At 39.4% G+C, this 12,428-nt stretch overlaps 1 protein-coding gene across 1 annotated transcript; it reads right to left on the reverse strand.

Annotated features, from left to right (window-relative positions):
• Positions 1 to 428: 428 nt before the first annotated feature.
• On the reverse strand, positions 429 to 12,021 carry ccdc15 (coiled-coil domain containing 15). The gene is made up of 10 exons (XM_071526350.1): positions 11,677 to 12,021; positions 8,340 to 8,492; positions 7,698 to 7,877; positions 5,273 to 5,389; positions 5,011 to 5,166; positions 4,675 to 4,782; positions 4,475 to 4,578; positions 2,988 to 3,182; positions 967 to 1,115; positions 429 to 851 (listed from the first exon to the last, which is right to left on the reverse strand). Exons 1-10 carry the CDS (start codon positions 11,842 to 11,844, stop codon positions 802 to 804), a joined length of 1,380 nt encoding a protein of 459 aa, XP_071382451.1. The 5' UTR covers positions 11,845 to 12,021; the 3' UTR covers positions 429 to 801.
• Positions 12,022 to 12,428: the final 407 nt, after the last annotated feature.

Consider the following 12,428-nt stretch of genomic DNA (forward strand, 5'->3'; position numbering starts at 1 on the left):
ATGAACATTTTATACCAAGTCTAACTTGAGGAATTTAAATATTCAAAAATATTGCAAAGTTGGAAACATCTCAACCCTTCTGGTAAAAAGTCAAAAATTCTTCAAAAAACTTCAACTAGTTAAAAATGATGCCAGGATTTTGAATTTCAGGCCTGTCTTCAGAACATCAAATCATAATATAAGACTACAGTTAAATGCTCATTGATTTTAAAAACAAAAAGAGGGCCACTGATCAACTGCCCCTCTGATGAATTCTTACCAACCAGCCTTAAAGAAAAAATCCCTCCTCTGATACTCAACTCCGACATTAATCTGTGATGTTCAATGTATTCTAGGAGTTATATTGGGATGAAGTATTCAAGTATTCAAAGGATTTCTTTCCCTCAGCCTACCTCATCCAATTCTACTTGTGTGTGAACTTGTTTCAATCAAGGGCTGGAGTATGAGCATATAAATATAAATACAGCTAGCTAGCCAAATATTTAGTGAAACATCAGGGCTGAGGGACTGACACCAAAACCTGACGTTGGTCCAGAAATGCAAGATACATCATAGCCATTTTTGTTCTTTTAGAGTGGATTTTTTCTTTAATTAGGACAGGCAAAATTTAAACATAATGCTCAAATTGGTGATATCTGATACTGTAAACAGATGGCAAGAAGTTTTAAGGATCTATCATCTGCTTTAACAGGTCCTGCTTTAGGTGGAATTCATGTGAAGAGGTTTCAGGGATTCATTCTGTGAACAAGGTGGCCATCTTGCAAGACGAGGCTATCTTCCAACGCAGTTCACCGATCTCCTTTACTGCAAGTCCAAGCTCAACAATGCTGAATGCAAAGCCTGAGTATACGCTGTGGGAAAGACAAATGTTACCGTTAACATAGCCTTTTAACATTGGTCTCAACTACAGTTCCAATAAAGCTCCATCTCAATCTTCTGTATAGAGGGAAGCAGGATATAGTGTACCTTTGGGATTGTTGTGGAAGACACAGTTATTAGCACAAGTGTCGGGATGGGAGTCCCAGAAAGAGGATCCACAGCAGCAGAGAGGAGGGAGGTCCAACTTCTCCTGAGATAGTCGCTCCTTCATCTGAGCTCTCAGAGCCTCAATGAACCTGGGATTACAGTTAGCCAGTTTATCAGGGTATCTTCAGGTTTCACAAAGCCATATTTAAGATTTTTTTGAAGACCTTTTCAATGCTACCTGAAATTGTATTTAAGATCAATTTAACATCCAAAATAAAGACAACTAAATCTGTTATATAACCAGCCTATTTCTGAGTGAACACAGCTAATGAAATTCAAGGAAATTAAATGTTTAGGGACATGAAGTCCAACATGTTTGTTACGATGTACTAACCCTGTCCTGTATTAAAGTAGTGTAATACTAACTGTAAAACTACTGCTGGCTCATTTTTTGGCGAAACTACACAATTCATTTGTGTTTATCTTTATTCGTTAGTCTTACTTTTCCAACTCTCTAAATATCACAAAATGTAAAGAATCTGTTAATACTACTGTCTAATTTTACAGATGCATCAACATGAAACTTACAATTGAAAATAAACCTGCATGACTTGGTGAAAAAAATCTATAATTACTGTAAGGCATTTTAGTCGTTTTTAAGGTCTTACATTTACATAATTTAAGGCTTATTCAGACTTTTTAAGGACCTGCAGATACCCTGGTTTATTGACATGTTTTATGTTTACCAGAAAGGCCATTATTTCCATGTGCTGATGTGTCTAAGAGACTGTAGGTTTTTCATTAGGTCCTTGCTGAACTGCCATGTCTGAAATGCCTGTGGTAGTAACATTTATAGGCCAGATGATGCTCCTGCTGCTGCTAGTTTTCACTGCAGTTGCAATAGAAGATTTATTTTTTCCATTTCACATTTCTCTAGAATTCACACTGCTTGTGGAAGCATTTGGCTAGTTAATAAAAGATTCATTTCAAGTTCCCTGGTTTCCTGATAACATTAGACTGTTTGATTTAGGTTTTGCATGCTTAATCCTTTGTTGAGGATGTAACGGTTAGTTGGCGTTAGGGCTGAACGATTTTGAAAAAATATCTAATTGCGATTATTTTGACTGATATTGCAATTGCGATATGATTTGCGATATTAGAGGGAATGATCATTTTTACATCATTATTCTCATTTTCATTGAAAAACGTATTAAAATGATTATGGAGTGATTTTTGCGGGGATCTGTACCAAACAAAGATGTTTTCTTAAGTCTGTAGAATATGATGTGTAGGCCAGGACATCTCTGCAGCACCACAATATTTCATTTAAAATGGTATTTTGACACATTTCCCCTTTAACAAATATTGTGCCTCCTGCGATTTGAAAATTGCAGTAGGCCATATTGCCATTTCGATAAAATTTCGATTAATTGTTCAGCCCTAGTTGGCCTGGCTAAGTGTATGTTATGGCTAGTTAAGTTGTAGTACTGAGCTGTTATTGAAGATTTGATTGTATTATATTATTTGCCAATATGTTCACAGCTGGCAAGCATGGAAGTAACGCCAAGCCAGTTTTCACTTGTAATAACCTAGCTGGCTGTGTAATTCGGGAATACTCCTCTGATGTACATCACACTAATTATAATACAGACTAATGCAACAACATAGAGATGCATCTTACAGTCTATCCTTTCAATATGATTTTTATGTATTACTTATTTCTACACAAGCTTGCAGCACATTAAACAAAATATGTTGTGATGTACAATTATAGGCTATTCTGTTAATTATAATTTGGGGAATTTTCTTGTAGATACAACAATGAAAAGCATTTAACTGACCTTACAGGCTGCTTTATTGATTGATTGATTGTGAATAAGATATGGCTCAGTAATTTAAAATTCCATAATATGTCTGTCTTCTTAACAACCTCTGTTCCATTCTGATTCCGGTCTGATTCTCTTGTGGATGTACATGGTAACAGACAGTTTAGCTTTTGCAAATTGATCTCTATAAATTACCTTGTAGCTTCTTTCTCTTTCTTTTTTAGTTTTCTCTTCTCCAATTCCAAGACCCTCTCCTCTTCCTCGAGTCTTAGTCGCTCCAAAATCAGAAGCTCTCTTTCCTCCATTTTAAGTCGGCTCTCTTTGAGCTGCCGCAGGCTCTCCATCTTTCTTTCCTCCTCCAGTCGGATCTGTTCTTTTTCTGTTTTGATCCTTAAGTGAAGATAAGGACATTTTGAAGTGAGTATTTCAGTTAGACCATCTTTTTATAAAAACACGCAATTTGCAGACATACTGCAATAGTTTTCTGAAGATAATGTATCAACAGGAAAAGAGTGGATGTGGCCATTTTTTTTAATTCCCACTTCACAGTACCAACACATCTTTGCTAATCAAAAGTCGAAGTTCACATGGGACTTGCATTACATGGGGACCTCATGGAGTTTGTAACTATCCCCAAACTGCTATGTTTTCTTGAGGCACATTCAGATGGGATAAGTGTTTATTATGTTTCTATAATGCAGATCCTGAGATTGAACTTGACCCACTCCCAGGTTAGACTGTATGATGTAAAAATGGAATAGGGCAAAAATGGTACTCTTTCTCCCATCGCCCACCACCTTCACCTTCACCTGCTAGTTCAAGACATTATGTTATTTTTTTATTTCATATTTCGTGTTAATTTTATAAATGTACACAAAACTGCCAAACTTGGCCACATATCATGTAAAATTACTCTACTACTAAGTGCTATTTTTTTTTCAGTTTTGATAATGCTAGTGGCCTGCTATCAGTCTGCTATCAGTCAACAGAGTGTATGCTAATGTGTTTATGAGGTGGGGTGTCCTGGTGGCTCAGTTGGCTAAGGCGCATAACATGGAACATGGATTTTGGTGTCTATGTTCTCATTCAAAGGTTAAATGTGTAATACTTCTGCTTTACTGAAGCATAATATGACTAGTAAATATCAGCAGAGGTTCCTGAATGGTAGTAAGTAACAGCCACGGCCCACGCACTGCGGAGAATTCTGCATTCAAAAACACAGGAGCGGGCTGAGGCTAATGTTTTTGCTGTTGTTTGAGGCCCTCCTACCACGCCAAGGTCCTTTCAAAATCTGGCAAATTGTTTTTGCCTCGGTTGTTGGCAAAAACCACACATCGGAAAATATGATTTGAGACTTTAATACTAATCTGTAGGGTGTTCTGGTAAATTCGGCATGTATATAATCTTACAAACAGCTCAAATTGTAATGGACCGGCCCATTTTTACGCCGGGGGAAGTTACTTCACACACAAAACAGAGGCCAGCATTGGACGAGAAATTACACATAGACCCTTTAACACCTAAATTGACCCAGAGTTGCGAGTTGTGTTTGCAGACATGCAAGTAACGACAGCAATGAAAAAGCATTCTTAAAATGACATATAATACGCCTTCATTAGAAATACAGACATACTGATAAGAGGAAGTGAAAGACCTATGACAAATGATCGCGGTCATGTCACCTTGCAATCCTCTTCAGGTGTTTCCCGTGTCGTCTGTTCTCCTTCACTTGCTCTCTCTCAATGTCCATGAACAGACGGCGATGCATTAGGAACTGAAACTGACGCTGCATAGAGATAAATGCTACTTAGAACATTTGGTGTTTACGGGGGTTGTCAGTGATTCAATTCAAATAAAAAAATATCAAAGGTTTGATGTCTACCTGTCTCGTTTCCTCTTGGTCACCCAGAGGCCAGAGCACCCGTGGGACTCTGGAGTCTGACCTGAAGCCAGGATCAGGGTCTGATTGGTCAAGCGCCTGCCCACTCACCTGAAACACAGACACACACACAGTCAGAAGTTACAAGACAAAATTCATCGGACAAAAAAGGTGACGCTTAACTTAAATGAATGTTACAATGTAGGGAATTTATAGGCCGACAATAAAACTTCCTAGGTTTGGAATTGTGAAATACAAACAACTGTTGTGCTTGACATCGCTAATGATTATAGATTTATAGATAGAAGTAGACCACTACAAACAACATGGTGCACGGACCAAACCGTGATGAAAAGTGACACTTTTGTGTCCTGGGTATTCTTTAGTGTTGTGCTGAACAAGGGGGCATTCATGTTGACTGGTCAAGGGGAAATCATCTCCCTCTTCCTCCTCTTCATTTTCCAGGACCGCTTCCTCTTCTACTTCCTGCGATTTCTTTTGGGGTAGAGGAAAATATTTTTTTATTCAACCCTGACTTAGCAAGAAACTCCAATTATAGAAACCATGTGTTGAATAGGGAACAAGAATGAGACACACTCACCTCTCTGGTTGGAGAGATGTTCCACTGGCCTCCGGGAAGATCTGATATCATTTCCCCATCTGGGATCATCCGACAAGCAGCCAGTCTGTGTCTGACCTGTCTCATGCCTTTACTGGGCTGGAAAATAACAAGAGACAGACATCTCAATTAATCACTGTCACATCACTCTATCACTCATACATGGAAACAGTGCATCACAATAACAGTCATTTTGACCGACAAGAACAAAGAATGTAAACAATGTCAGTACCACTAAATAGTTGTATAACTGCATCAAAATGAAACTTAACTGAAAAGAATTACAGTGTTTAGGACATTATTCACTCTACGGAAATTAGGGCTGAACGATTTTGAAAAAATATCTAATTGCGATTATTTTGACTGATATTGCAATTGCGATATGATTTGCGATATTAGAGGGAATGATCATTTTTACATGATTATTCTCATTTTCATTGAAAAACGTATTAAAATGATTATGGTGTGATTTTTGCGGGGATCTGTACCGAACAAAGATGTTTTCTTAAGTCTGTAGAATATGATGTGTAGGCCAGGACATCTCTGCAGCACCACAATATTTCATTTAAAATGCTATTTTGACACATTTCACCTTTAACAAATATTGCGCCTCCTGCGATTTGAAAATTGCAGTAGGCCATATTGCGATTTCGATAAAATTGCGATTAATTGTTCATTTCTAACTGAAACGCAACACAATTGTTGATCCACATGAGAAAACAATGTCCATGTGGGCACTTTTATTTTGGCCGAACAAAAAGGAGACCAAAGATAGTTGGGTGAGGATTAACATGCCATTAGAACCGCCAATGAAAAGTATCCAATGGCCATGCATAATATACCCCAGATATACCCCAGATTCTCTAAAAGTTAGGGTGTTCGAGGTGGTACATAACAGCTTATAGGTTCCATATTTTACACTTTCCAGTGTTTTATTTTATGTCTTAAGCTGTGTGTGTGGTGTCATGAACCAAAAACACTCTCAATCCATTTTTACACGTTCATTTTCCAGCATCTCTCTGAGCCTTACCAAGAACAGGCTGTTTCTGTTGCTGTGTCTTTAAGGTTCATTAATATTAACGACCCCTCTGTTGCTCTGTTGGCTAACCGTTTCAAGAGTGAAACGTGAGACACAAGCTCCGCCAGCCACAGGTGTTTAACTCTGGTTTAACTGCAGGGAAAACTCTCCGGTAAATAAACCATGACAACATCTCAACGTAATTTGATCCAATCATAAATGTTTGAGTCGGAGTCAGATCCTGAATCTGAAAGAACAGACGACAACAAACCACTGCCACAACCAAGACTACAACACGTTTCAGAACGGTAAATCCTTACCTTTTATCTTTTTTATGCTTTGTTAGCCTATTATTTCTTACAAAAGCCATGGTGCTGTAGGTGGACAAATGATAATGAGCGTACCGTTGTGACGCCACAAAGTCACCGAAGTCCAAGCGGCTCGTTTGGAGGCTCGCTTTTCTAATATGGACATGGATGGATTACTGAATGGGCCAACCGGGCACAGGCCCAGGGGCCCAAGAGCTCAGGGGGCCTCTGAGCCAGAGCCTGATACATGATGATGCTGTCACTAACTTTACATTTACTGCCCTGCAGTCGAAGGGCTTTGTCATTTATTTATTTACCAAAGCCCCAAAATTCCCCCATAATAACCTAAACATTAGTTTTGAAGGTGTCAACATGGCTCTGTCACAGTGAGCGTTCCCCTCAGTTTATCTATAGCGCTTTAGCAGTAAAGCTCTGCATTATTGTCCAAAGGCCTCAATGTAAAGTCATGGTTTACGAAGACCCCAAAATGTTGTTTTCCACTCCTGATCTGTCAGTAGGGCCCACTGACTCACACCATGCAGTTGCTGTGTGGCCATACAGTAGATTTTGGGGCATTACAGGCAATCAGAGGCATGTTGCACTTTAAAATATGTTTTTTAGGCCTAGAATAATATGTGTTTGCACCTTGTAATTCCTTTGTAATTGTTAGAATTTAGTTTCTCTCCCATAAGGAGCCGGTTCACATGCCGTCTTTCACAGGCCTTAGTAGCTATCTGTGCCCATGGGCCCTTTGTCTCATAATCCGCCTATGAATATGGATTGTGTGGATTTAGTTGGCGACCGTTTGTTTTGATATTTTCACGATGTTTACATAGCACTTCCAACTCTAAAGGAAAGGAAATCCCGTTTTCCACAATATGGTACCTTTAAAGAGTTACTAAACCCTAAAGATCAGCATGCCACCCAGCCCTAATTCAACTAGTTCCACCAGCAAGCCTGTTCACACTGCTAAATCCAAAGTCAGTGCAGTGTTTTGTGTTTTCACTCAAACGCATTCTGAAATTGCAGTCCACTCTGGCCTTTAGTGGCAAAGAGTTTGGCTACAGGTCGGTCCTCTCACCCGCTGAGACGTCTGCTCCATCGTCCCGTGTCCTCCACCTCCCTCCAAGCCTCGGACGTGAACATGCAATCTGGAAATGTCCGACTCCCTCGGACGAGAGGAAGGGATCGGCTCCTCATCAGCAGGCAAACGCTGGGTCGTGTCCCTAAACTGTTGCAGAATTCTCTTTTCAAACTCCACCTGAGCACACAGATAGAGAACACAGCATTACATTATGGATGTCAGTTCAGGAGGGACAGCAGCGGTTGTGTAACTGTCAGATTTAAACCCTATATCAGGGGTTAGAAACCTGTTTGGGCATGTGGACTTTCTCCTTGATGCTGAAGCTGAGCTAATATTCACAACCAGAATTATGGAAGCATGGAATAAGTCTATTTCATGTTCATTCATTCTGCACACTCCCATTCAAATTGTATCCCCAATTTGTCATATCTTAAAGGAATAGTCCACCCAAAAATGAAAATTCTGTCATCATCTACTCACCCTCATGCCAAATGAAACACAGGTGAAATTTGTTAGTCCATATAACACACAGGGAGGTTGCCAGCACAACTTGGTAGTGTCCAATCTCTCTGTCTGTGTATCTTGACTGAGCAGCTTTTTTGTTGTTATCTTATGAGTACTACATTGTTGTATTTTTACCATTTTGTATGGTTTTTGAAGCTGTTGTCTCTTCTTGCCAACTTGAGCCTGGTGTGCCACACGGTGGCGCACTTCATCTTGAAACCGTCGAAGACTCTCTTCGTTCTCCCTTCTCTTTTCTGCCTGTAGCTCCTCAGTTAGCGACGCTAGAGCCTGGGTAAAGACATGGAAATACAGTTTAGAATCTTTTCATGGCTTTCACGGCTAAATTTACTCTGTGGCATAGGCACTCCCAACCTCCAAAACCATGGAATTTAAATTGAGCAAAAATTTAGGCACACCCCAAAACATTTAAGGATAAATTTTTTTATTCAAAAATAGGCAAAATAAAATAAAATCATTCAAAATTTTCCACTTCCACTGCAATTTCACTGACAGTTGAGTTGAATTGCCAATAACACTGCTGTGTGTTTTTGATTTTCTGGTAAGGGTAAGCAGGGTTACATCTGCAGATATGTAGATTTGGAGATATTTTGACAAACCCTGTTTGGACTCATTGTTAGCAGCAAGAGGCCTAGCAACATGAGCTCGCCATTTCAACAGACAGCTGACTCTGGAGCCGATATTCTCTGCAGGTCCAATACCACAGGGATGTAAGAGACAAATTATAGGCCCAAAATCGCAGAACCTATCCTTTAAAGGAATAGTTCACCCAAAAATGAAAATTGTTCATCATCTCCTCCCCCTCATGCCAGTTGAAACACAGGTGAAGTTTGTCCATATAACACACAGGGAGGTTGCCAGCACAACTCCATAGCAGCCTTCTCCAAAACAACTGAAGTCAGTGGGGACCAGTTCTTCAGAGTTCCAAAAAGACCTACAGTATATTTATACCATCATTTAGTGCAAATCTTAACTACAGCTGATTGATTTACAACAAATAATGGTGTATAGGTCTTTCTATTCACAGTGTGATTGTTTGGCTGTTTTTGTTTTGGAACTCTAAAGAACAGGTCCCCATTGACTTCAGTTTGGCTGCTACCAAGTTGTGCTGGCAACCTCCCTGTGTGTTATATGGACTAACAAATTTCACCTGTGTTTCATTTGGCATGAGGGTGAGTAGATGATGACAGAGTTTTCATTTTTGGGTGAACTATTCCTTTAACCTCTTTCAAAATCTGCCAATTTATCAAACAGCTGCTTTCTCTAACAAGTTGGATTCCGTTATCTTGCCTTTTGTGTGGGGATACTAGACCCATTGAATATCAAAATCTCAATGGCATAAACCCACAGACATGAGGAGCCTTGGCGTCCCTGTGCACAGACATCATTATCGAGCAGCAAATTCAAGTGCTCTTCTTTACTGGCAGTGGGAGGTTCCAGGTGAAATATTGCCCAAAACTGCCCTCTTGTGGCTAAAGTCAGAAGTCATGTCAGTAAAGGAGTCTTTCTTACCAGCTATGCCTTTTTTTCTAAATGTGAATCCTCAAATAAGCTGATTGGTGAAAGTTTTATTCTTCAGACACTCTCAAAAGCACAAATCGATTCACACCGCAATAAGTCAGAACCACTCATACCGTTTTGAAGGTATGAAGGGGTATGAAGGGGTATTCCTGTGTGGAGGGGAAAGGGACTGGCTTCTATTGGGGGTCTTTACATAAGCAAGCAGTTTGCATCTAGTCATTATTAAGATTATTAAGTGTCACTCATTCCAAAGACTCCACCTGATCCCAAACACCTCGTCTCCCAGTTTGTCACTGCCTATTCTACTTGTGTGACCAATGACCATCTGAGGGTGGGAGAGCCATAATGTAAATACCAAGCTGATTCAACATATATTATTAAGTATTACACAGACTTCACTACACAAAGAAAAAATAACTAAACAGATTAAACCCATCAGGTCACTCAACTTTTCTGGCTCTGCCCTGTGTTGAATACTTACTGGTCAGAAATATTTGAATGTTTTTTCAAGGACTGTAAGAAGTAAATTCAGCCTGAACAACATTAAGAAACTTTTACAAGTAAAATAATTTAAGCATTCTATAATTACAGGTATTCGACAAAACAAAAACCTGTGTGTTAACTACTCCATTTTTTATTTTGTGGAATTGCTTTTTACTTTTTGAGTTCCTTTACAGACAATAAAACAATGAAAGGCAATAAGATAAAGAATATTCAAGAAAGACAAAGCCACCAGGCCAAATGGCAAAGGAATGGCCAGGAATGCCTGAGGAGTCAAAGAGGGGTAAGATAGGATGAGATGAGATGAGCTAAGATAACCTAAACTAAAATAAGATAAGATAGCACTTTATTGATACCAGGTAAAAGTGCATTGGCCGGGAATTGAACCCGGGCCTCCCGCCCCCGCATGGCAGGCGAGAATTCTACCACTGAACCACCAATGCATAGAAATGAATGGACACTTCGCAGAAAGATGTTAATAATGATTTACATTAATCAGTATATTGTTAACTGACTTCTCATCAGTGGTGGAAGAAGTACTCTGATCCTTTACTTAAGTAAAAGTACCAATACAGCAATGTAAAAATACTCCATTACAAGTAAAAGTCCTGCATGAAAAATCCTACTTAAGTAAAAGTACATAAGTATTAGCAGCAAAATGCAGTTAAAGTATTAAAGTAAAAGTAGTGGTTTGGTCCCTCTGACTGATATTTTATTATATATGACATCATTAGATTATTAATACTGAAGCATCAGTGTGTAAGCAGCATGTTACTGTTGTAGCTGCTGGAGGTGGAGCTAGTTTGAACTACTTTATATACAGTTAGCTAGTTTAGTCCAGTGGTTCCCAACCTAGGGGTCGGGCCCCTCCAAAGGGTCACCAGATAAATCTGAGGGGTCAGATGATTAATGGGAGAGGAAAGAAGAAAAAACAAAGTTCTGATACACAAATCTGTTTTCAGTTTTTGGACTTTTTCTCTAATCTTTGATTTTTGCTGAAATATTGGATCATTTGAACATTTATTGAAATGAAACCATGTGAGGTTTAGAGGGAAAAATCACTATCATAGACATCTGAAATGTGACCCCGACTACACACTGCTTTTTGTAAGACGTCAAAAGCCAAAAAGGTTGGAAACCACTGGTTTCATCTTCAACAATGTGTTGTATTTTAAAAGCTTGTTATATTATCCATTGTTTCAAATCTCCATCTGAAAAGTAACTAAAGCTGTCAAATAAATGTAGTGGAGTAGAAAGTACAATATTTCCCTCTGAAATGTAGTGGAGTGGAAGTATAAAGTAGCATCAAATGGAAATACTCAAGTAAAGTACAAGTATCTCAAAATTGTACTTAAGTACAGTACTTGAGTAAATGTACTTAGTTACTTTCCACCACTAGCTTATTGGCTAGTGTCCAAGTGTAAACACTCACAGATGGATGCTCCAGGAAGTCTTGACCGCCCTCCACCCAGGCGCCCACCGGTACCACCGCCTGGTTTCGCTCGGCCAGGACCTTGTTTCCATTGCTGGGTCGGTAGGTCGGATTTGTGTGGTTGACGGAAGCTTTGGCTCTCCTAGATACAACCTGTCCAGGATTCATTGGTAGCCTACCGTCCCTCTGTTAACCGCCAGCTAACGCTACTGCTACTACTAAAAGATGTCTTCGTGATGCACTACAGCGAGTAAGGTGACTGTATGAGCGTAGTTGGCGAATGAACGAGATAAAATGGGAAAACAAAAGACAGTCCGTATTTCCTTTTGTACGTTAACAGAACTTGGATGGTCTGCCGCTTGTGTTTTGGCGTTGTCCTTCTTTTAAATTTTATGGCGGTTGGCAAACAACTTATTGGCGCATTACTGCCACCTATGGCCAGGAGTATGAATCGGTAATGTGCTATAAATCTATCTAACCAAAACTATCGGCCTCAGCTACCTCAATCTCCCCTGACATCAGTGCATGAATATTGTCTCGGATGCCAATTCCATATATAGTTTGTTTCTATTCACAATGTATTAAACCCTGTCAATGACTGCTAATATATAATATTTGGTTCTTCTCATTAACATTTTCCCTAAACATTTCTAAACTTACCAACTAGCATTTCTGTTCTGACTGCATCTTTAAGCTCATCTTCACAATCCAAAAATTCTTCTGACAGGTTTCCATCTACCAGAAGTTTGAGA

This window comes from Centroberyx affinis, unplaced genomic scaffold (genome assembly GCF_046629955.1).
Source record: "Centroberyx affinis isolate AG114_WGS23_722 - 3 ecotype Tasmania unplaced genomic scaffold, CSIRO-AGI_Caff_v1 ptg001406l_1, whole genome shotgun sequence".
In the NCBI taxonomy this organism is placed as follows: Eukaryota; Metazoa; Chordata; class Actinopteri; order Beryciformes; family Berycidae; genus Centroberyx; species Centroberyx affinis.